At 37.0% G+C, this 26306-nt stretch overlaps 1 protein-coding gene across 4 annotated transcripts in view; it reads left to right on the plus strand.

Moving 5' to 3' along the window:
• Nucleotides 1-26195, plus strand: part of ZNF800 (zinc finger protein 800) — a 44609-nt gene extending 18414 nt beyond the window's left edge. For all 4 annotated transcript variants that reach the window (XM_032688866.1, XM_032688867.1, XM_032688868.1 and 1 more), the window contains 4 exons: nt 2929-3072; nt 5456-7211; nt 25748-25911; nt 26016-26195. In XM_032688866.1, coding sequence (XP_032544757.1) covers nt 2929-3072; nt 5456-7211; nt 25748-25911; nt 26016-26056 — 2105 coding nt within the window. In that variant the 3' untranslated portion in view covers nt 26057-26195. The remainder of the gene's footprint in view (nt 1-2928; nt 3073-5455; nt 7212-25747; nt 25912-26015) is intronic.
• The last annotated feature ends 111 nt before the right edge of the window (nt 26196-26306 follow it).

A 26306-nucleotide genomic window follows, 5' to 3' on the forward strand; every position in this document is an offset into this window, starting at 1 on the left:
TCTTGTAAAAAGGACACAGAGTTCAAGTTGTCCACTAGCATTTCAACAACTTAATACAAAAACTGGATGTGAGATTATTCATTAGTAACATTTTTTAGTTTGATTGAGGTTGCCTGAGGCCTCAGATATGTGTGACAGGCTTCTTTCACTTGAAGCAGATCAGTGTAATCCCTGCTGGTAATACCACAAACTAGTTGCAAGTATTTTGTCTCTGGGGTGCTTCCAGATTGTCCTCACTGGCAGGTGTTAAATTGATAGCTTACTTTGATGTCTTCAGTCATCTGCATCAGGAAAGTTGGACAGAAGGCAAAAGGACCTAGAACAAGATTTCTGGTTGGCTTTAAACATGCAACATTTCATTATGGAGAGTATTTTGACTCTTGTGGTATAGAAATAGAGATTTAAGAAATTTTATCAAAAGCTTCTGTCGCCCAAAGCATTAAGAGTAACAGGTGAATTTGAATCTATTTTTCTTTTCTAAAAAAAGAAATTGTTTGCTAAAGGCACATACTTTGGTATTCTGAGAGAGGGAGGTATTAGTTATGATCAGTGTTTTCTACTAATTTCTTGTGACTATGATGTTATTCTAGCATCAATATTTATGAATATTAAGAAAATGGGACAAGGTATCACTGCCCCACTTAGATGTAACTACAAAATAGAGAAGACTTTGGTAAGCTGGAGGCAGCGTATGTGGGCAGAACTGACCGCTTTTTGCCACAATCTACAGTAGGTGAAGAATAAGGAGGTGATTTGCTTTTCCTCTACCTACTGTGTCCACAAAACCAGTGGACGTTGTAAATTCATTTGCAGTTTTCAGAAGTTCCTAAAGGTCTGCAGTTTAATTCAAAAGGATCAATTATTTCTGCTCCCACCAGTGAAAAGCTTCATAGTTGCATAAGGGTGATTTGAAGCCAGAGTGACTACTGTGTCATATAGTGTGACTTTCAGTATCTTATAAATCCTTTAATCTCATCCCGTAATTTTTAAACCCAGTAATTTGTATTGGAAAAAAAACATTTCAGTGCTAAACAGGGGGAGACTGAAATATCACTATAACAGGAGAGAGAATGAGGAACTTTTGTGTCCCTCAGTTGGGAAGTAGTGGAGATGATTCGATGATTTTTTTTTTTTTTTTTCTTTTTTTGGGAGAGGGGTTTGTGGCTAGAGTGTGCATGAACAGCATGAGTGATTTCTGGTTTATTGTGTGCTGTCACCAAATTGGAAGCATTTTGTTTGAAATATAATTTGGTATGAATTATAGTTTTGTATGTCACAGGAATTTTATTTGCATGGAGGATCTTCAGTTTTGTTCAGACAGGTTTTTGTCAGTGGTTGTCTTTATATGCAGAAATTCAAACGTTGGTTGGTGAGATCTGAGTAAACAACTTGCTTTTGGGGGGAACTCTCTACAATTTGTTTGTTACTGTAGCAAAAGTGGATAGTGCCTCCCCAAATCTTCGTTCGCGAAGCCAAGCCATGATATCTAAATATTTGTGCAGTAGTCTGTTTGTAAAAATGCAGGTCAAATGAAGGTGAGGTTAATAACACTAAAAGAAAGAGCAGTGAGAGGTGGCCCAGGAAGGCATAGGAGAGGACAAAAACTGGATGGTAGCCTCAGATGGTCAAGTTCGGGTTCCAATTTTAAACAACTGTTAAGAAGACAATGACACTGTACTTTGCTAAAAACTCAGTTGTAAAACATTTTGTGGTACTACTGCACCAAGAAATAAAAGTTTTTCTTGGTAAAGCCTATTAGTATTGAAGAACTGCTAGGCAATATGAAATTATTCATATTTGAAAGAGTTTCATTCAAAAAATAGTTCTGCAGTGTGACTCTGAGTTTGGTCTTTAAAAGGAATTCTTAAGAGAATTGTATGTGGTGATAGAGCACTTGAACTTTTATTTCAGTTTGAAGAATGTCTTGCTGCTGTTTCATAGGTGTCTGATATTATTTATTCATGGTCCAGTTTCATTATATTTTTGCTTGTTTGATTAGTTTTGATTAATTCAGTTCTAAGAAAAATCAAGATAGAGAAATTAGCTGAATCTGGTTAGTGTTTTTTTTCTAATTTGGAGTGGGTAAGTATTCATCATTCATGCTAATTGTAGACATTACTTTCATAATTTTCTTGAGGTAAGAAATGAAGGCGTAAGTTTGAAGTGTAAAAAACTGTGTTCTTTATTTCTTTAAGGATGGCAGAGGCTGGAATACATCAACAATGCCAGATCTAATTATCTTTAGATACAATGTATAATAGTCTCGAAAACTGACATATTTTGTCACACTGCCTATTTTTTAATTGAGAAGTTTTGGATTTAATTATCTGTATTTTCCTTTCATTGGACTGAAAATATGTCTACATATCTACTGTGTCACCTAAGCATCATCATCTTGGTATTGGGTCAGATACCTAGATGCAGTAACATTTCTTCACCTGTTAGTTATTCTATTTGCTTTATTTCATGCTTTAGTTTTTTGCCTTACCGAATGCTGTTTTTCCATGAAATAGCTGTATATATCTTTTCTTAGCATTGTTGGATAACCCTAGAGGTAAAAATACTACAGGCTTTTTTAAATGCTCTAGGTGCTTATTCCTTCTTGTTGGGCAGTTGTATTGCAGCAACCTAATACTGTAGTGTGGACTCTTTCCTAACGTCAGCTGTTAGTTTTTACCATAAATCATTGCACTTCCCTGTAAACTGTAACGTGCGTAATCCTGGAGGGTTTTTTTCATACTAGTCTGGTTTTCATAGTGAAAATTGGAGTATGTATCATAAACTTATAGTGCGATGAAGTAGCATTAACAAAAGATAAAATGCTGTTATAATTATTCATGTTTTAAAATGTTTCCACTTTCATGGGATGATGTGAATTAAAAGCTGAACAGAAAACCTTCCCTAAGTGTAATATTTCCTTTATTACAGGAACGAAACAACTTAAACATATCTTGTTAAAAGATGTGGACACCATTTTTGAGTGTAAATTGTGCCGGAGTCTCTTCAGAGGATTACCAAATTTAATTACTCATAAAAAGTTTTATTGTCCTCCAAGTCTTCAGATGGATGATAGTAAGTCTTACTAATTGAAATATTTAATAAAGCTATATGAAGTTGAAAAAATTACCTTTCTTTACCATTTATACAAACACGTCTGAAACAAAAATGCAAAAGAAAAGGTGCAAAATGCAAAATTTCAGTAATAACGTGTAGATCACTTTTATGGTATTGAAGAAGTTACAGCATTGACTTTATATGAATTAACAATCACGACCCATGGCGATTTCATAATTAGCTAGGTAGTTTGTACATCCAACCTTTTGATTAAGAGTGTCACTCTTAACACTTTCTATTCCTCTGTCCCCTTTTTCTTTCCTCTCTGTCCTTCTTTACTGTGAAAGATAGGGAAAGTATGTCCAAGGACTGAGAAATAATCTCGCAGAAAGAGTGGGTCTAAAAGATGTTTCAGTTTTAGATCATCATAGCTGTGGTGGACTTCAGCTGGATCCTGGCTTGGGTCAACATCCACAGTATTCTCCTGTGCTGGGGAAGCACTTATAGTGCTTGTGTCATGGATACAATCTTTTAGTCTTATTCATTATGAAACACAGACTAAAAAGTTTACCTTTTTCTTTAACGACCTGTGCTTCACTTCACCTTATGCTGCTTTAACATAATTGATGTGATCATACCTAACCCAAAATCTTTGTTGTAGAAATTAAACATTATTATTAAAACAAATAACTTAAATGATGAAAAAAATCGAAAAACTGTATTTTTATGGAAAAAGAAACTTATTAATAAATCTCATTCCAGTGAATATTTTTGTTGAAGCTGCTTACTTTGAAAATGTGCCAACATTCAAAAATGTTTTGTAAACTTTTCTAATTATCTTGATCTCTTGACTAGATCAACGTAGGTGCAGTGAGGATTTTTCTTTCCTGATTAATACTTTTCTACCTCAATATTTAAAATATTGGGAACAAACAGATATACTTAGATGACTCTTTTCCCACGTAGTGTCAGCTAGTGCTGTGAAGGAGAAGGTGAAAAGACTGGTACTGTCAACTTCCTTAAATACGTGTGCTTGGCTAGTTAGAGAGTCACAGAGCTTCTCTGTGAAAAGGGATGACTTGTATTTTCAAAGCAACGTTAGAAGTGCATCTGACTTAGATGCAATAGGTTCTGAGTGAAACAGGATGATGCTGAGGAAACACTTCATGTCCAGCTCCTGACATTCTAGCTGTTGACTGATTAACTTCCATATGTTTTATGGAGTAACATAAAAGTAACATACTCACTGTTCACTATGAGAGGTGAAAATAAAGGGAATAACAATACATGCTCTGAATAAAATTGTATAAATAGTTAAATTTTCTATAAAAATGAGTATAGTTATTATTGAATTAAGTGAGAGTTTTTTTCAATAAATAAAAGATAGTGAACAAGAAGCAGGACCCCATGGTAAAGAATTCCAAAGACTATTCCCTCATAACTTTTTTGAGATGCATTCATTTAATATAGTCACAAAGTAGTCTTAAAAGTTGCTATAAAATAGGAAGGACTTTTTACTTTCGGTAAAAATTATGTGGATAGTCCCATCTGAAACTGACTGCAAAAGCTGTTAAAAATTCAGTGTTAAAAGATGGGTCCTGAGTAACAAAAGAGCGTATTTCTTGTACTGACGCTCTTCCTATGTGTTGCTGAGAGTATTAAAGGAATAACTGAGTAAGTGTGGGTTTTTAATTAGCTGTTACCGGGAATCACATCTTTAAAATTATCCACAGTGATTTGAACTGTGTCATCTCAGTACCTCACCTTTTTGCTGTAGTACCCTGGCTTCCTCTTTATGCTAGTGCAGATGCTTCATGTATTATGCTGGGAACTAGATCACTGAACTAATCTGGCATTTAATAACAGAATATTACTGAGCCCTGTAAAATAGTATCTACTTATGTCCTCATGCAATGCTCAGGTTACACAGATGTTTCATTCTTTGTAAGGATTGTTCAGAATTCACAGAGAAGAGCTTATTTCCAGAATTAGGTTCCTTTGTTGATAGTGCCTGTTTCCAGCAGTAGGAAAATTGGTTTCTAATGATACTTCAGGCTTAGTTGCACACCTGCAGAACAAGCTCAGTCAAATGATAAATGATGTTATTTTTGCAATTGATACAGATTTTTAAAGACCAGCTTAATTCTGAGCATACAGATTTTTAGTTCAGGTGGCTTTTGCATTAGCATGCTAGAAGGGTGTATTTCCAATGTTGGCTTTTAATAAAAAAGCAACTTGTAATGATTACTCGAAACCTCCGAGTGTTCAGAGAGTATAAATACAGGATTTGTGCAAATTTGGAGACTGAATTCACACAGTGTTTTTGAGATTTTAATAATTGGAGATTTTAATAATTGGAAATAACCAAATCATTAAAAAATACCTTTTCCTCTTTTCACAGACCTCCCAGATATAAAAGATAAGCAGAGTCAAGCCATAAATGACCTCCTTGAAGCCATCTATCCACGGGTAGATAAGCAAGAATATGTAATTACATTGAAACCTATAGAAACTAATCAAAATGCTGTATTTCAATATGTGTCAAGGACTGATAGCCCAGATGAGAACACAGAAAGTAGCCATACCCCTGATCAAGCTCCAGTACAGGTACAGGAACCCAGCACTGAGCAACCCAAGACTGTTTCAGCTCCAGCACCAGTCTCAGCTGGGGAGACAGTAGAATTACCTCCTGCTGATCCTGTTACAAACAAGGTGATACCTACTCCTGAAGAACAGCCTCCAGCAGTAAATCCTGAGTTGGACTCTCTGGATAATTCTGATTATGGCCACCAGTTGATTTGTTGCCTTTGTAGGAAAGAGTTTCATTCAAGACGCAGTGTACGCCGGCACATTCGAAAAGTGCACAAAAAAAAGATGGAAGAGCTAAAGAAGTACATAGAAACAAAAAAGAAACCAAACCAATGCTCTGCAAAAGGACGAAATAAGAATGTTCTTGTAGCATTAGGTAGAAGTTGTCCTGTATGTTATAAATCATTTGCTACAAAAGCCAACGTAAGGAGGCATTTTGATGAAGTTCACAGAGGATTGAGGAGGGATTCCATTACTCCTGATATAGCTACCAAGCCTGGGCAGCCTTTGTTCTTGGATACGGTTTCTGCTAAAAAATCTTTTAAGACCCGAAAACAAAAGTCATCTTCAAAGGCTGAATACAATTTAACTGCATGCAAGTGCCTTCTGTGCAAGAGAAAATATAGTTCACAAATAATGCTGAAAAGGCACATGCAAATTGTTCACAAGATAACTCTTTCTGGAAAGAACTCTAAAAGAGAGAAAGGACCCAACAATACTGCCAATGGCACAGAAATAAAAGTTGAATCAGCAGATTCTGTAGAACCTTCACCCCCTTCCATTGCCCTTTCTCCGCAGAATGAATTAAAGGGAACAAATCATTCAAATGAGAAAAAGAACACACCATCAGCACAGAAAAACAGAGTTAAACAAGATGCTGAAAACCCTAAATCAACTTCTAAATCAACCACTAAATCAACCTCCAAATCAACCGCTAAATCAACCTCCAAATCAACCAATGCATCTGCTGCAGGTGGCCAGCAAAAAAACAGGAAGCCAAAACTTTCAGCTGGCTTTGACTTCAAGCAGCTTTACTGTAAACTCTGTAAGCGCCAATTTACTTCTAAACAGAACTTGACAAAACACATTGAATTACACACAGATGGAAATAATATTTATGTTAAATACTACAGGTGTCCACTCTGCTCTTACGAAACGCGTCGCAAACGTGATGTGATAAGGCATATAACTGTGGTTCATAAAAAATCACCACGATACCTTGGGAAAATAACTGCAAGTTTAGAAATTAGAGCAATTAAAAAGCCAATTGATCTTGTTCTAAATAAGGTGACAAAAAGAGGCCCTCAGAGGGATGAAACAAAACAGATTGGTTCAAAACAGGATATCGCATCTAATTCTCCCAATAAAAAGTATGAAGGAGCTGATGTTGGCATTGAAGTAAAAGTAACAAAAAACTTTTCTCTGCACCGATGCAATAAATGCGGGAAAGCATTTGCCAGAAAAGCTTTTCTAGAACATCATAAGAAAACCCACAAAGCAAATGTATCTCATTCACCTGAAGAAAATAAAACCAAAGGCAGAAGTACAAGATCTAAAGCTGTTGTCTGGTGAGGAGAAAGAAAAAGTGTTTTGTCTTTTTTTTGTCCTTTTTTTTTTTTAAACCCCAACAATACCACTGAATTTCTTGTCCTGTTGTTGATTTGTTACCAAAAACATGTTTTCTCATGGATTTTATGGTTTAGCGGCTTAAATGCAACGGTAGATTTCAAATTCGTTTCTTATATTTTGGTTTTAGCATTTTTGAAAAGAGGCAAAATCTTAATTTGTGATTGTAGGAAGCTGGAATATACATTAAACTGTATTGAGTCAACTCTTTAAATTGTCTTAAGGCATCTGTTGTAATCAAGCTAATATTTTTGAAATAGCAATTTTTTTAAATTAATAATAATTTTGTTTGGTTTGGATAACATAACTTGTTAATTAACAGTGACCAGTTGAAGAAGTACTAAAGTTACTACAGTAAAAGCTGTTAAAAGTCTATGAATATACTGGAATTGGCATTTGTAATTTAATTTTTTTTTTTTTATTTAATGTGTATTGCCTATACCCTGTCAACAAAAATGCATAGAACGGTTTTTTGAATGTACTTTGGTTGCCTAATTGCTTTGATTTAAAATCATGGATTAGGTGCCTGCAAACACCTTTGAAATAATCAAATTTAGGATTTCATTCTTTTAATGCTTATTTATATAAGCCTGGGTTTGGAAACTTCTGGTCATTATTGGTTTAAATTGTTCAAGTCTTATCCAAGTTTATTTTTAAGCATCAAAATGTATAAAAGTATGACCAAGAATTTTCTAAACTTGTGCTTATATGGTACTCTGGGAGTTTTTTTGCATTTGGAAGGGTTGTACTTGTAGTTTCTCAGTTTTCCATAGCCTTCATGTTAAAGGTGGCCTATTTTTAAAGGACCTTTTATAAAAGGAAATATTTGTATGCAGTCAGTTTGTATTTCAGAATGACTGATGCCTGAGGATTGGGGGATTGTACAAAAAATTATAATGAAGAGAGGTAGTACATATGATACAGTGATACTTGTAAGAGTTTTTAACATCCTTATTCAGAATTATCTTTCTAGCATATTTGGTAAAAATAAAACCAAGTATATGTGCCTTGTTCTGTATTTCAACTCGGAAATGCTGTTTTCCAGGAGGTAACTTGATTTGAGTTTAGCTTTCCTAGTGAATAACCACGCAGATATGTTAAATTGTAATGCGGTGCTTTTGTGACTTTCTAACAAATCCTGGTTAAGTGGGACAGAACTTCAAAAATTATGTAAGTTGGACCCTGAATTGTGCTGAATTTAAGAATTAAAAATTTAGTCCTGTAAATTATTTATGTTGTGTATTTTTGAACAGAATTATATGGGTAAACTCAAAGTATTAATTAACTCCCATTTCTCTTCAGATAGGTTCAAGTGATGTTTGGAAAGTTTGAAGTACACTTGAATGAAAAAGACTTTTTAATTTGTTTTGGAACCGCTAAGTCTTGGTACTACAAGGAGGAAGTATTTTCATAAGCTGTTTTTTTTCTTAATATATTAGTAACCACTGACTGCCTGTGGGACAGTGCCACCTCCCAAAACACTGAAGTAGTTGAAATGCACATGCATCTAAATTAGCAGTTATCTATGCAGTTGTGGTTTGACACAGGATAGAAAAAACTTTCTGAAATTACAAAAAAGTACACCAGAGGCAAGTCAATGAACAACAGCTTTGGAAGAAGGTTTCTGTTCCTCATTTAGGAAATCATCTCCAGAAAGCTCATCCATGGAAATCATCCATACTGGTCCTCCCTGGTAGTGCTAGTTGATGGATAGCTCAAACTTTGTGATATCCTACTTTGGTAAATGTTGTGGTATATACTGTTTTAAATTTATTACAAATGAATGTATAAGAGCAAACAATGTAGTGTGTATTGGCTGAATTGTACTAATTTTTAGTATTTGCCATAACATCAGTTTGTTCATATTGACTAATTTCCCAGTCCTGGGGCATGCTGAATTTCATGTGCTGAAGTAATTTCAAAGATCTTCATGTTTCCCTATGTGGTTCATAGGAAAACTCTGTAAACATTTGGGAAGTTTACAAGAATATCCACATTCCTCTATTCTTTAATTTTAAAAAAAAAATTATACACAAGCACTTTAATGATAGTTGCAGCTTATTTTTTCAGTTTATTTTTGAAAGATCAACACACTAATGTTAATATGAAGGTAGTGAATATTTGCTGATGTATTATAGACAATCTGTGCACAACCACTTATAATGGTAGCTTATTTCATTAAATATTAATAAAAAGGGAGGATAGTATGGGAGAATCTCAAAATATATTTTCTCTCAAGATCTTAAATGACCACTATGGGTAGCACTTGACTTTGTGTAATTTGAAAAATGTTTTAGATACTTTTTTTTTAACCTTTTAATCAAGATTGTAGTAAAACAGTCCCATGCCTACCATTTTGAAATTCTTGGCAGGTTTCATGTGTCCATGGGTTTGTTTTGGGGTTTTTTGTCGGTTTTTGGTTTTGTTTTGTTATTTTTTACCTTTTAGAAAATACTTTGTTTAGTGATTTGTGTCAAATTGTTACAATTTGAAAGGTATTGTACATCCGAAGAAATACCATGTTTTTTATATAGGTTCACTCCCTTACTTAGGGAGGTGCCTCATGTTCATATATACTTTTTGTATAAAATATATCTAAATGTTGATCACAAGATCAGGAGTAAAAATACTTTTATGGATAGAGGACTATTTGGCCCTGTTAGTGCATTGCACTAAAAATACTGTGAATGGGAACTGAGATTGTAGCTGTTGCTCAAAATGTTCTATATTGAATGTACATGCTTTTGTTTGGATAAACGTACTGTATTTGATGGAAAATAAAGCAGACTGGAAATGATTTTTAAGTGGGCATAAACAAAAAGATGATGTGTTTGTAAACTTGGAATATCTGTCACTCCACAATTGGAACATTGTTTGCGTTTTGTAAAGTTTTATTTGTTGATCACTGAAGCTAGTTGTTTGTAATATTCTGTTGTAATAAATGGGGTTTTTTTATTAAAACTTTGGCACTTGTGGAGTGAACACTTCACACTGATGGTTGACCCTTGCTATATTTGTAGAAAACACGGGCTTTTTGTTCCTTGTAAAGGAACCTCTTCCTTAACTAAGCAACACTTGTTATTGTCCTTTTAAAACAAAATATTAATATTGAAGGAGATAAGCTTTGCTGGGGTGGCTTTTTTTATAAGAAGCATCTAATTGTTTCTTCTTTCTAAACCTTGTTTTCATGGTTGGATATAAGAAAAGAACTTCCATAATAATTATTCTTTTGTAAAGGAAGACATCAGGCTATTAATGTAACTGCATTTTAAGTCATGTTTCTGACTACCTACTAATTAAGAATAGGAAATTAGAAGACAAGCATAGTGATTGTGTAACCGTTCATTTCTCAGCTTATCCTTGTGGTTTTTGTCTGTTCTGGGTAAGTGTGTAGTCTGCATCTTGAAATATGTGAAGGTGAAGTTACTCCTATTTCAAGGTAAGCTATCTACTTACCAGCATATTGGATATGAGTTTTTAATTAACATGCAGTCTTGCATCATTGATGGGGCACATTGGTTTGGCTTGTTTTGCTTAGACTAGCCAAACACAAATGTAGATTCTTTAGTGGACCTTAAAAATTAAGGCTGAGTCTTGTTAAAAGAGTTTTTTGTACAGAATTAATGTGAAATACTTTACAGAAGACTTCTGGGACAATCTAAACAGTCTGTATGGAAGTCTCTCTTTTTTTGAAGTGATACATATCTAAGGCTTGAGGGGCTAGCTTTCAGGGACGTGAAATCTTGCATTATCAGCAAGTGGCACCATGCTTGCTGAAGTCTAAAAATGCTGGCATCTGTCTCAGAATCATCTGTTCTTTAATTTTTTCTCAGCTGAAGATATCTGGTCTTCCTGGTTTTATTTTTTGTCTTTGTTTTTGGAGTAATTTCTGGGTTTATGTTTTATGTGTCTTTTCTATCTGAAGTGTTAGATTCTTGAAATCCTTGTAGTGTTTGATTTCTTCAGTTTTATTGGAGAATAAAGAAATCTGTAGCTTAGATAGTTGGTGACCATTACCACCGTTTGTTTTTGATTGGATTCCATTGGGATGAACTTAAAGTTACTGCATAAAGATTTGTGTGACTGGTCTGGTCCTTGAAATACTTTGACAATGAGAACAGTTTTGAGTGGTGGCTGAAAGATCTGTGGGCAGGTATTTCACATCTTTCTCTTTTGCTGAATGGTGAAATACAACAGTTGGTTAACCACGAAGGTAGACCAGTGTGTTGGCTGGGGGATGAGGAGTAGAGAAGAACAGGCCCTAAACGATTGTATTGATGGAGAAGCCCTGGTGTTCGCAGTAATAAGGGGACTGTCTGGGTGTAAAGATTCTCCTCTCATCTTGAGAAGGGGATCAGAGGGGAAGTGAATGATGTGGGATACACTTTAGTTCTGTTTTGTAGGGAGCTTGCTTCCCGGTGTCCGTCAATTACAGTCTTAAAATAGTAATTTCATAGACACAGAGTGGAATTTAATTTGAAAAGTTAGGATTGTTTGGGTTCATTCATCCCTTTGGGGATTAGCAAAATACTGATAATCCTAATAAAAGTGTGGTATACTTGGAACTGTGTTTCAAATGAAGAAACAATATCATTTACTTTAGAAGATTTAGTGGGAAATGAAAATTGGCCTGAGCCTTTGATAGCACATAGACCAAATACATTGTACTCCAAAACAGATGAAACTATGTAGAGTTTCGCTGCATTGCCAGGAACACCGTGGTTGTTCAAAACACATGGTTGTTTTGAAATGTGGATGGGTGAGGACCATGTGCTTTTCCATCTTGCTCAAATGTTATTCTTCAGAAGTAGATTTTACAGTGTTTTTACCTCAGTTGTAGGAAGGATTGAGGTTCTCTGTGTCAATAATCCACTGTGCTAAATTTGTTAGCATCTGGTAATACCACTATTTTTTTGTTCTGACACTTTACTGCCATTTCAATCTTAAAGCAACTAGGATTTATCTAGTCTGTCCTCAGCATAAACCTTTCCTGGTTCAGCTCCTTGGCTGAACTAGATTTGCTCTTTCAAATTATTTACATGCTTTGAGCCTGGAAGTTTGCTCCTTTATCAGGGGCAAAGCAGTCTGCTTTGATGATCTTCCCACAGCTGTTGATGTTACTTAAATCAGTTCAGTGGGCTCAGGGGCAGAGCATAGACCAAAAAGCAGTCTGGGGTTTGCAGGTCTTGTGTATACATGCTCTTACATTTTTTCTGTCTGTTGCTCAGATACTTTCTTTCCAGGATGTGGTTTTACAGTTCTCAGCTTGTGACTTCCTGCAGCAAACAAATGGATGGTTTGAAGTCACTATCTTGTGGCAAGGTAGGTTGCATTTAGCTTAGACTGAAATAGATGTGGATGTGCAAAAACACTGTAATCAGTTTCCTTCATAACATATATCTAAATTTCAACTGTCACTCTCTCTTTGAAGAAACAATTACCTAAGAGTGAACAGGCCTAAAATGGATACATTTCACCCTTTAAATGTAAAGCTGCATTTTCCATCAGAAATACATTCGGGATATTGGCAAATAACAAGATCAATAATTTTTCTCAAATATAAAGGTGGAAAAGGCTTTCCTAATTAATTGAGATTTCTCTGCATGGTGTCAAACTGGTAATAGATTAGATAGTGACTGAGTTCACAGGGCTTAAAATCAGGTGTCTGCTGTTTCAGAGTGCTTGCTCCCATTAGTATAAATGAGGAAAACAAGGTGCATGTTTCTGTTGACATTGCTCAGAACTGAACAGATTGTAAGTGACTTTGGTCTTTTTTATTAAATCTCCATATGTAAATATGGACATTTGCTCCTCAAAGAATACTTGCATATAGTGGACTGCTCTGTGCTACTTCATACTTTTTTTCTGTGTGTATGTGGGACATGGGAATGGATAAGGATGTAAGAGTTGGCAGATGAGTAAGGATGCATGAGGTGATCTTTTTGGTATGCTGACATGGAATTAATTGTGCATGTGTAGTACATCTGTATAAAAATGAGAAAGCTTAGAGAATGTTAATGGACTATGTGGGGAAAATTTAGATAGGAAGACTGTGGTATATACATCCATCTTTAAATGATGGAGTTGAGTTGACTAGGGCCTTGAGGTGAAACTCTCACATTTTCTTTCAAATTACTACAACAGCAGCCTTCCAATCTGAAATATGGATGCTATAAGAACACAAAATATTAAAATAGAGGCATAATACCTTGTATTGGAACAGAATCTGCCAGTTTAAATGTAAAAAACGTTGAAACAAAAAAATCTCCTTTTGCCATCTTTGCACGTGGGTGTCATTCTTTTTAATATGGGAAAAATTTCAGGGTCTTTCTAGTTTCAGCCAGCTGTTTGCTTTCTCTTCTGAGGTTTGTCAAAATTTCCACTGTGACTGTAGATTTTAATTTTGCTGCAAGTCTCTTACTTCTCTTAGAAGCCCACTGGTGTTATCACAGTTTCCCTCCTTCCCATGTTTGTCCAACAGCCTGGAGGTGTCTCCCGGTTATGTCCAGTTATCGTGAGGGAAGTGGCAGCAGTTGTCCCATGGTAAACCAGCGTCTTTTTTTCTTTTTTTTTTTCCTGAATGTAGCCTATACATTACCTGTGTCCTCACAGCCTGGAGACAGAGCTTTTGTAGAGAGCCATTTGGAAATGAAATAGAAAACTGCCTGTTAGGGGCATCTTTGGTGATAGGCACTGACTACTCTTCTCTCTTGGTGTCCGGAGCTAGAATTACTTGTGGTAAACCAGAAACACCCTTCTGATGGAACAACCTTGCCCCATGTGATAAACTGTTGCCAAGATAAGGCAGTAGCAATATACTCTCTTTGATCCCATATTTACGTAAGAGGAGTGCCAAGGTGGACTATTCTGACTTGAGTCTTCAAGAATTTAATATATACACAACCACAACCTGTGATTAAAGATATCTTGGGAACATCATGAACATTTTGGGTTTGGTCTTTTGTTTTGTTTTTTTTGTTGTTTTGTTTTGTTTGGGTGGTTGTTGGTGGTGGTGGTTTTGGTTATGGTGATTGATCCATTGTAAGTGTATTGTGTTGATGATTTCAGAACATTGGATGCCTCAGTTACATGCACAAACATCTCTTAAAGAGTTTTGACTGCAGTGTCATTCCTAGGAACTGAAACCAACTCATATTGCAGATTCCTATAAGTGAAATGGTTGCAGCTGGTATAGAAAGTATGTTGGGAACATGCTTGGAACTACTAATAAATTAGACATTGTGAAAATAGTCTTTGACACTTAAAGATTGAAGGAACTGTTTTCTTAAGTGTCAATAATGTCCTGAAGCTCAGGCTGGAATCAGTTCAATTTGCACAAGCCATTGTTTCTTCAGTGTAACAGCATGCAAACATCTCATATATTGTACTTCATCTGACATTGGCTATTTTGCGTTACAGTTTACTTATCATTATTTCATGATTCTAACTTTAGAATTTGTTTTTCTGCTATGCAGGGTGATATTGGAGTTGTTCCACTTTGAAGAGCTGTTTCCAAATTTCTCTTTTCAGTAAGCTGTCTTTCAGTTTACAGTTACCTCACTGGGTACAGTGAGGGGTACAGTGATAGGATGTTTGTTTTCCTTATTTTATCTCTCTGTAAATGTTAAGGCAACTAACTGATTGAAGCAATGCAGAGTCAGGTACTCAGTTATGTTTTGAGTGAGACTTTCTTTCAAAAAGAAATTTCATCTTGGAAAAACATATTCTCAGAAGCATGGAGGATGTCCCTGAAACTCTTTGAATGCATGCACAGCCGTGGTCTGACCAACAGTGGTACGAAATGGCCAGCAAAGTATTAGCATTCTTGGCTTCAAGACAAGACTGATAACGGACTAAAATACTTCTGCATCTTGAAAAACAGAAGAAAATATTTTTGTATCTTAGAGCTAATTTTCTCATCTCAGTGGATTGGTTTCTAATGCCTGCAACAGTGTAATGCTGGGCAATGTCATCTAAAAGTAGTAGAATTCCTAATATATTTTTAAACTGGTTTTGGGGGCAAGGCTTATTATGTGAGTGAGAATCAATTAAAGAAGGAAAAGATAAAACTGTAGCTTTGATAGCTACTGTAGCACAGCTATAGGATGATTCATTCTTTCATTGAAAGGTTCTTCCCTTGTAGAAGGTGTTTCCTTTCCTATTTGTGTTTCCATTACTCACCTGTGTAGTTCCCAGTTCAATTTTTAACATTTAACTGTTTGGCTGTGGTTAAGTTACGCTAAATTATTATTTGCTTATTATGTTAGCTTCTTTAATAACTTAATTTTTCGAAGTAGAATTTTTTGTTTGTTTGTGTTTTGAAAGCTGCCTTGAAAGCACTTAACATGTGATAGTGTAGGGCCAGTGATTTTTTTTCTAGAGAGTGAGGTGATACAAGCGCCACTGATTTGAGACTTCAAAATTTGGTTATGGAGTCTCCTAGAAGGTGATTTTCAAAGAGGCAAGGCAGAGCTGGGAGAGATCCAGGCAGGAACAATGTGGATCCTCTTATATTTATGCCTTTAAAAATAGATTAGAGAAACAGTTGCCAGGAGTAATATTTCTCTCTCTGCACTAGGCACCTGATAAATGGCTTGAGAACTTCTGGCCCTGTCCAGCTGTATTTTCTCACTGTTTCTGTGTGCCCGAATCTGAAGTGTTTATTTTTCTCTTGGTTTTGTTTTGTTTTGTTTTGTTTTTTTTTCAGGTGAGGTTTGGTGCCCTTGAATTGTTTTCTCCCTAGTCATTAACTTGTTCTGAGATGGTGAATGGTAAACTGTAATTAACTTCAAATCATTAAGAAATCCTGGTTTCTCTGCTAGGTAGGAACTTGCTACCTGTGGACCTACACTTTCTTTTTATCTTTGGAGCAAAAATAAATGAATCAATAAATAAAATTAATCAGAGTAACAAGGTAACTATGGCAAGACTCATGAAAGCTTTTGAGGCTAGTGTATTTTTTTGAACTGCCTTATACTAAGTGCATGTGAGAGGAACAAGGTAATTCCTGCCCTGCAGCATTCACAGCCTTAAAAACTAATTTTGTCTTTAGTTTAATATAAAGAGTGAAAGGCTTTGGGCAAATGTTTTGTGTGTGGACAGGAAGGGCAGTAGGGCTATTATTGTTATTAGACTGTGTCTATAAACTGCCATAATGCCACATCATGTTCCCTGGACCAGGGGGACTTTGGAAGAGGAGTCTGAAGACCCTGAGCCAGGAAGGAATCTTGCTTTTGTAGCAGTGGCTGCAAGCAGAGCAGCAGAAAATCTTGCTGTGAAGGCAGCTCAGAGTCGGTGAGAAATAAGGTTTTTTGGGTCTGCAGTGGCTTTTGAGGAAGGAGTCTGAATGTGGGTGGAGAGCCAGTATCAAGGAAACCCAGCAATGCCTGCAGCCCACCTGCACACCTTGATTCTTTTCTGGGATGGAAAAGGCGAGGTTGGCAGTCATCCTGCGCTGCCTGAGCTCCTGCTGCTGTGATTTTCAGCGAAATGAATGAAAATCGGTCATTGCAGTTTTGTGTTGTAACTGCTTTCAAAAAAGGTCTTTCCAATGTTCCTGTTCCCTGTATCTGCCCTCCGAGCGACTGGGTGCTGCAGGGCTGAGCCGGGCAGAGCTGCCGCGAGATGGCAGCAGGCAGCCTGCTATCTTGAGAGACCTCGACAGGCGTTTTGAAGATGGCAAATCTGCAAGTATTTTTAGTACGCCCTTTTTCCATAAGCACATCTTTGGAAAAAGAGGTAGCTATTCAAAAAGCAGAGATAGGTTACTGTGGAAAAGTCGGCCTTAGTCAAGTCTGTGACATAGAAATGAGACATTAATGTGATTTCTCTAAGCAGTTCCTAGGTTGTGACATCTGAAATTCTTGAATGATGTTTGTAAGGATGAAGACTTTGTTTGCTTGATTTCGTTTATTTTTTGTCCCCAGGGCTGTGGGATATCTGGGGACAATGCCTTGTAGCAGGGGTAGGTGGCATCTGCTGAGATACTCTCTCAAAATTAGGGCATCAAGAATCTGTGCAGCTCAATAGCATTTAAACTCAGTGCTGTTATTGAGTCCCGTACTGAATATCAAGAGAAGAATTGTACTTTAATAATGCCTTTTACATCCTCCAAGATTCATTTAACTTACCTCTACATTTAAAAAGCAAAATGATGAAAACAAAATTACCTCCACCTTTTAAAATGCAGAACCTTTATCTTGGGGAAGACATATCATAAGCAGAAATTTTTACATTGTTGTTTAGCATGATAACATATAAATCTATAAACATATTGTTTTCAGACCTTGAATTCTATTCTATTTCAGACTTATCATTTGGAGAGGAGAAACATGGGTCATGTCTACAGAGAGATACCATCTTTTTTACACATTTGATAAGGACAACCACCTAACTGGTCAAGTCAACAAAGCTTCTGTCAAAAGAAAAGGAATAATATTAATTAAAAAGCAGTTAATGTATTTTCCAAAGGAGTATTTGTGTGGTTTTTGGTATGTCTTTTTGTCTTTTTTTTTTTTTTTTTCCTTCTTCAAAATGGAAAATATCTCAGTATCTCTCATATTCTGAGCAGTGACTGCAGGGAATACAATACTGTGTTGGTAGCTATAATGAGGCATATACAGGTTGGTAAACCAATGTAGTGACTCTTCTATATCTTGGATGATGGCTACAACCATATCAGAACCCCTCATTTTCACAGCTTATAATTCTGCCTGGGAAGTGAGCTCTGTTATTCTGTTTGTATACAGTCAAACCAGACCTCCTCAGGACATATGGGATTTAATGCATGGATGCTGATCAGTTGTCTGTGGGCATATTTGCATGTGTGAGCACTCTGTAGCTCTTTGTGTGAAATTTATTGGATCCACACAGTGCACAGCTTAAATTTGATGTTTATGTGAAATGATGGTTTTGCTGCAAATGAACGCTCTGCAGCGGTTATATCTGCAATTTTGAACATCCAGAAATCTTGAATGCTTAGACTGCACACCAAAACTTAGCACTGCATGGGCACTGTGTAAGTGCATTGAGTTAGTGAGGAGACTGGCTGGCTCACTGATATCACGATCACCTCAGTTCCCAGCTTCTTCTATGCTGCTTACTGGGTGTTCCTGCTGTACCCCAGCCCTTCACTACCTGCAGCACCTGCAACTAATGCAATATTTCGGCCAGCTTCCTTGGAACCATGGCTCTTTGTGAGAAAAAGGAAAGATATGTCTTTTGCAATTCCCAGGAATGCCTTTCCTCTTTTGACCATCTGTTTATCTCTGCTTGCAGACAGCCCCTTTCAATGAAGTCAGATCTCTTGCTCTTTCTAAGTTTGGGATATGCAATATCTCAAGCTTCAACTCTGTAAATAGTATGCTCCAGGCTCTGAATAATTTTAGTTGGGAGACTGTTCCATCCTCAATTCAATCTCCCCATTGTTCCTGTACAGCTGTTGCAAGTACAGCATACACCTAGCAACTAGATGTTTTTAACAGACATCTGATGGCTTAGGAAGTTATTTGAGTCACATCCATGTTAGAATAGATTATTATTTTCCTGCTGCAGTCTGTGTATTGCTTAAGGTGAGTGAAATCCTACCAGTGCCAGCATGAACTTTCAGTCCTTTCTGTTCTTTTGGGATTTGCAGATCTTTCTGTTTTAGCTGAAAACAGCAGTTGAGTAGTTTCTTATAGGCAAGCGGTGCCCTGTAATTTTTAACAAAGATGACACATTATTCCATTAAATTCTTCCATTTTGTCTCAAGAGAAAAGAGAATTGATATGCGAATAGGCTTTTCCTTTCGGGTTATTGTTGTGATTCTCGTAATATCAGTGATGGCCAGATAGAGTCATTAGGGAGAAGCTGTTCATCCAACATAAAGACTAATTTTATCTGCAGGGGAAATGAATTAACAGGATGCTCCACCTGCCAGGTTCACTGTCATGGTTTTGTTGCCAGCTGATTCACCAGACTAGTACATATTTTTAAGGAATGCTCAGCTTTCAGTGATCCCTAAGAGGCCCTGTGGTGACTGGTTTTCCCTCCAGTAACTGAGAGCATGTGAACCATGGTGAGGTACACAACAGCACCCATTTTTGGATGCAGTCTTTCATGGAGCTCCAGGCAGATAAATCCATCCATGCTGTTGTAGGATGACATGCTCATCAGTGTAGTTTGCATTTGCATCTTTCCATCAAAACACACTTTTAAGCAGATCTAATATGTACTATGAGTGTTCACGACAGGACCTTTGACCACTCTAGCAGTGCTTGTCAAAGGACCTGGGGACCCCCTGAGACTTACTGACCTTCTGATGAGTTCATGCCTCCCTTTTTCCCTTCCCAATCCTGTAGGACCCACTGCAAGGGAAGACTTCAGATACATGCCAACTTTTATGTTGACAAAAGTAAGCCGGTTAGTATGTATTGCAATTTATCATAGGCCAGAAGGGTCAGATTGTGTTTACAAGTTGAGGCTTCCAACTCTATCATGTTGTGCTGGTAAACAGCTATATTAGATCCACTCAGTCAGAGCTGTTCAACTTTTATGGCTTTTAAATAATGTTCCAGTGCTAGAAATCTGTATGAGAAGATCATATGTTATAAGTCCAGTGTTACCCTAAGATAGGAGAGTCAAAGAGGATAATAATTTTGGCAAAGTTGTCCCATAGTCTTTCTTCAGAAAGATGCCAATCAGCTATTCCCTGTGAGACATATCACTTCCTATGAAGACTGATAGAAGGGTAAATACTTGGCCAGAGATGTCAATAATAAAGTTAATGCCTTTTACATACTGCCTCTGCTGTCGTGATAATAATGTAAGGGTTTTATTTCAACTTAGATTTAAACCTTTCCTTGATTTTGTGTATTCACTTCTGCCTTCATACAGCTGTAATTTAGATTTATGAGGATGGAAAGTACTATTATGATCAGGTAATCTGACCTGAACAGAGGAGGCCATAGACTTTTGCCTAAGCTTGTGCCTACATTACAGCTATCCCTTCTGGCTGACTTCCAACAGGTTACTGAGAAAGATCTCCAGTCGTGATTTTAGTATTAACCTTCTGTTGCTCATTCCCCCCCCCTCCCTTTTGTTATATCCTCTGTTACCTGTCTGCTGCTCCTTTTGGCAATTTCTATCATGCTTCATGCAGATGGAACCCCTTTAATCTTTAGTTAATTGCTTTCCTGTTCTTCTATTAAAGCCCAAAGACTCCTTTCACAGTAAGGAAAAAGGATTTTGTGTTAATTAGCCTCTGTGCATATGGTTAGTGAAAAAATATTCATGGTGTTGTGTGATGGGACAGTAGGAGTCTGGAATCTAATCTGTGCTGTGTGTCAAGGATTCATGAAACTGTTATATAACATAATTAATTTCAACTTTTATTTTTCATAGCAGGAGCTATCCTTTCAATATAACCTGAGAAATTAGAGCTGGTCTCTTAATGTAGTGACTCAGATTCAGAAGAAACTGTTTTTTAATTTCTGATCCAATTAGCTGTTTCTTTTGATACCTATTGTCCCTGCCTGTTGAAATAATAAAAAAATTAGGTGTTTTAAATTATACACTTTGCTACATGATAGCTACATATGGAGTCTGAAATACTGCCTCTTGAATATATTTGAAGTTTACTGATCAATGGTGGCTGGGAAGCATCTTGCCCACCTGTCCCTCTATTCTATGTCTCAATGACAAACACACAGAGTATCAGAATTCCTAAAGCTGGTCCTAAATTCCCTATCTAGTCAAGGGAAAAGATAGGTGGCTTTGACAGTTTTCAGGCAGAAGTCATCTTTGCCCTAAATTTGGGCATTTAAATCATCCATGAAGTACAGTCAGTCACCTTTCCAGACAAGCAACACAGCCATGTGGTGTTCGAAGATAATTTTACCAAAATAGATGTTTAATTGGAGACTACTTTGTGTAACACACAGGAGTGGTGACTAGATTTGATATTCTTTGTATGTTAGGCAAATAAGAGGCTTGTGTTTTCCTTGAAATAGTTGTTCAGAGTCTCAGAAAAAATCCCAAATTTTTGATGTCATCTTTTCCCATAAATGAGATGTCATAGGTATTGCACAGGCAGGTGGGGGTTTTGTAGTATGCAAAAGTTACTTATAAATGCTAGATCCTTATTTTGTCATTTAATTTACATAACCACCATATGGCAACAGTCCATCTACCACATACTGGCTGTAACTAATTTTAACATTATTATTCATCTTTCTTTCAGTAACAGAAGGAAAGAACTTCTGCTGTTTGGAATTGTATACATTACCCAATGTGTAGTAAAATGGTGTGTTCTCCCTTAGATAAAATGCAGTCTCATCATTGCAGAGCTGAAAACTGGAAAATAGAATAAACAGAACTGAGAAACAGGACTAATTCCTGAATTATTTCTGTGTCTTTAGTGACAATTGGTTTTGGTCAAGGTCTAAGGTTTCTCTGCTTGCCCATTGAGAGTGTGCTGGTGATGATCTGTTGAGCAAAGTGGTGCAACTTGGGAATAGTTGTCCGAATAGATGGTTAACAATGGAGAAAAATGACTGAAAGTGAGAGAGGTGTTGAACTGAATATTCAGTCTGACTCTTGGAAAGAGCAGAACAGAAGCTGGCCAAGATCTAGATTAGCTGACTGATCTATAAGATGTAGTTTCTAAGACAAATCATTAAGCCTTGAAAGCTAACTATTAATCATCCATAAAGGCTTTTGTATCCTCTATAGAACATTGCTCAGGGAAAGCAGAAACAGCCCTGGCATATGCACAGGAAATTGGAGAGTGGTGGCAGCCGCCCTGGACCAAGTACAGCCTATGTGCTAATCTGGGGAAGGCCGAGAAATGGGAACACAGCAAGACACGGTTATCTAATCCGTGAAAGAGGCCGGCTAGTCATGACGAAGAGATTGCTTTTAAGGATGCAGGATGTTAACTTTTTTTTTTTTTTTGGCAATATGTAGGCAAGCTGAGAATGATAGGGCTGCAAGGAACATGTGGAGTTTATCTTTACTCTAAGGCAGGGTCAGGTAACTTTTTCGAGGAGGGTTTCTCAGACCTCTTCTTCAGGCAGTCCATGCCCACATTTCATTATTCTTGCCAACAGAGAAAATTCCCTTGTCTTGAAGTGGAAACTTTGCTGTTAAAATCTAGACCTGTTACTTTTTCCTCTCTCTGGGATGAACATAGGGAACTAACTTCAATCTTTCCCTGCAGCAGCGTTTTATGTGCTTAAGGGATGTTAGCATGTCTTATGTTCTTTGGATTCAAAATCTCACTACTCTACATTTCCTCCAGGGTCATGTTTCCTAGAACTGTTCTTGCAGCTCTCTTCTTCATTCTTTCCAGCTGGTCCAGTTGAATTTTTACTTATTTTTTGTATTGTGAGAACAAGGCAGTATCACATCTGTGCCTTGTATGGCAGAGGGTTTTTACACGTTTTACATTTTATATTCTGGCTCTTGGGTGCATGTATAATTCTGTTGGTACCTTAAGAAACCTGTCATAGCTTGACGTTGACTTTATGTTTGGCTGCTATTTGATATCATTCAAGGTCCTTTGCTACAGAACTGATTTTCTAGTTAGCTGTTTCCTGTTCTGTATTTGTGTGATTTATTTGCTTTTATAATATCTTCAATTTGTCCCTGTTGGGCAGCATTTTTCCCCCAGACATTAATTCCATTTTTGTCCAGATTATTTCGTCTTTTGCGATACTTTCATTTTCTTCTAGGTTCTTGCCATCTGTATATTTAATATGCATTCTCTGAATCATGGATACTGGAATGTATTGCAGCCAGGACAGACCCCTGGTGAACCCCATGTGACACATCCTTCTGTTCTGATGCTTACTCATATATGGCAATGCTCCGGGAGAGATGCAAACCTAGATTCACAGTTGGAGAATTTTTTGGTCACAGGATTGTAATTTTTACTTTCTCCCGGCTTTATGTGTTACATTAATTACATTCTATCTACCTAATTTTGGGAAACATATATAATCGTGAAATCTAAAAGAATGCAGAAGTTGAAAACTGTGACTTGCAATTGCATATTGTTTGGGTCTGTTTGCAAAGGACATACTGACTGGAAGAAAACGAAAGAAAAACTGCGATGTTGTACTCCCTCCATACCAACCATAATGTCCCTCATGAGATACAGTTTATCTCAGCTGGCAGCAGGTCCTGCAAACTTAAATGAAGACATGGTTTGTGGTGAAAAAAAAAAGGCAATTGTGACTCTTTTTTTTATGGTGTTTTTTTTTTATTTTTTTTTTAAAGTTAAAAATTGGAGCTGCACCAACAGAAGTTGTGTTTACCTTACAGCATTGGCTCATTCTAACTTTCGTTTTTCGTGATGAGATCAGAGGCATTAGAAGTTAACTTCTAAAAGCACTTCTTATTTCCAGGTGCTGAGCGTTAAGGAGGAGCTGAGCATTTATGCCATCTTCTTTTTTTTCTTGAAAATACAATTTTTCAAGAAAGACTACTTCTTTTGGTGCATTCTCCAACCTTGGTCATCTGTCTCAGGTGTTCTAACATCATCTCATGAGAGCAATAGCTACCTCTTTGCTCTTGAACTCAGTATTACAAGAAGTTAACTGACTCAGTTTAGGATAACTGAGTTACCTGGATGATGGGAAGAAAAGACCTTGTGTAGTTCCATCGCTCTGTTTTTCTGCTTTTGCTACCAGCGATGTCATGACTCCCAGCTTTCCGTTATCCTTCATTTCACTTTTGACTGCTCTTTGCTTTCCCTCTTCATTCTCTTTGGTTTGTTCTCTTTTGCACCTGTCTTCCCTGCTGGAGGACATTTGGTGTGTGGGGAGGTGAGGAGGCCTGTTACCAGTCAAAATATCTCATATTTTTCTGCTCCTTTCACACTTACTGCTCCACTTCTGACAGCAGTGAAGCTTCCCAGTGTGAAAGCCTTCCTTCTTGCTCACGTAGTGGGGACTGCACTGAGGGCAGTCATCTTTCCATCCCTGATGGGACTCTGCATCAGGCAGTCTTTTTTATATTATATTCTAACTAAAGTTAGGCTAAAGTTGGTGGTTTGGTTTTTTTAAACTTCAAACAAAGCAAACTTTATTGAATAAAAACTAGAAAATTAAGTTTTTAAATAGAGCAATCTTAGAGCTTTTAAGAAAGACAAAAAGGAAATTAAAAAATTGCAACAATATCTGCTCTTTCAGGCGAGTCCTTGGTTTAGCCAATTCAGTGACTTGCTGAGTTATAGCAAACTCTACCCAGTCTCCTTGTCCCTGGGAAGTTCTTGTTCTTCCCTGAGCTGGCAGGCTCCTTGGTGCTCCTTGGCATGTTCTCGTTCCATGTGATGATTCCGTTGCCTCATCTGTTGCCTTAAGCATCCCATAAGCACAATAGGCAACTCTCCAAAGAAGACTGAGGTTCTTCCCTCTTAAGTTCGGGCTGACCCAGTGTGTTTTCAAAAGAAAATAACAAGAACTTCGAAGCAGTAAATAGAACAGAATCTGTCCCGCAGCGTTTGAGAAAGAGAGATTGTCTTGAGCGCTGGTGGGTGCGTGGGGAAAGAGTAGATGAATAGGACATGTATGGTTACAGTTCTGTTTTGTTAGAAGGAAACTCCTAATGAAACAAGATAAATGAAGAGCAGAATTCTGAATGTCATTGCTCATCTGGGATTTTGGAAGAGGAACTTAATGGTTAAATCAGAGTGTAATTTTACTTAAGTGCCCCCAGTGGCTATGGTATTATTATTTATTTATACCTGTGTCCACACTTAGCTGAACACTTTCCAAACGTTCAGGAAAAGACAGTCTCTGGTCTGAGAAATTGCAGTCTAAGGCTAGAGAGAGGTGAGTACATACAGATTAGCTGTATTTGTTGAATTCTTAATACATCAGGAAGATGATTGCTTATCTGATACTAATGGAAAAAATTGCTTATGATTGATCTATTGTGTAAGAAGAGGAGTTTTTACCTAGACTAAGAAAGATTTCTTATACTGTAATAGAGCTTCACAATCTCATCTCTTTATGTTTTCAATATTAATAAGTCTCTTTTCCTGAAACATGAGTTATACAAAGATTAGCAATGTGCAAAAATGTATATCTTAATCTGAAGCTGTAAGTTAAACCAATTATTGCTAAGGATTTAAGAGGTATAATTTATCAGGCATATGAGATATTTTAAAAAAGCTAAGGTTGCAGTTGCCCTTGCAGAAAGACTGACTGGCAGGGAGGAAGCTGAGTCAGAGCAAGGTGAGGATGATCTGCATGGGAAGGGGTCTTTCTTGCAATATCTAGTGTTCAGTGTGTTGAAGCGTGGTGTGTGTTGATAATCTTTACCTTTTAGTTCTTTGTACTTTAGGTTTTACCTCTTTGCCCCCTGTCCCCTGAGATATTATTGAGCTATGTCCTGAAGTAATTTTACCCATTGGGTCCTGTTCAGACAACCCACCCTACAATTTGATTTATTACTGTTAAAAGGAATCTGCTAATCTTTTTTTTCTTTTTAGCACTTGCAAAGAAAGTCTGAGGGGAGATCAAAAGTGCTTTGCCCATAGTGCTGTACCTGTATGGCCGTGCTTATTTCAGAGTATCTCCTTCTGCGCAGATCATCACTGCAGTGAGTGCTTTGCACTGCAGACCCTGGCCCCTTTCCTCCTTGTTGAACCCTTTGGTAAGTGATGCTCATTCTTGCAAATATGTATTGGTTACAGAAGACAGATGCCTGACCTGAGCAGTGATGGATTCCTGCTTTTTTTTCTTTTCCCCTATTCATAGACTTCAACCCAGGAGCTGTGAGAACCCCCCGCACAGTATGAGCTGCACAACGTCCATGCAGAAATTCATTATTGAGTCCTGTGTTTGTAACAGAGCTGCAAGCATGCCTTTCAGGAAATGATGTCATCTTAGAGGCTCCAAAAAATTACTGATTTATGGTAATCCCAATTTAGTTGTTCCAATGGGTAATAAATGTTCTCTTAATTTTAATTAGAGTTTCTTTGGCTTGTGATTCTCATGTTAGGTCTTGCTATGGTTCTGTTGGTCTAGTAAGCTAAGGAAACATCCAAA

Source organism: Chiroxiphia lanceolata, chromosome 5, assembly GCF_009829145.1.
Source record: "Chiroxiphia lanceolata isolate bChiLan1 chromosome 5, bChiLan1.pri, whole genome shotgun sequence".
NCBI classification, from domain to species: domain Eukaryota; kingdom Metazoa; phylum Chordata; class Aves; order Passeriformes; family Pipridae; genus Chiroxiphia; species Chiroxiphia lanceolata.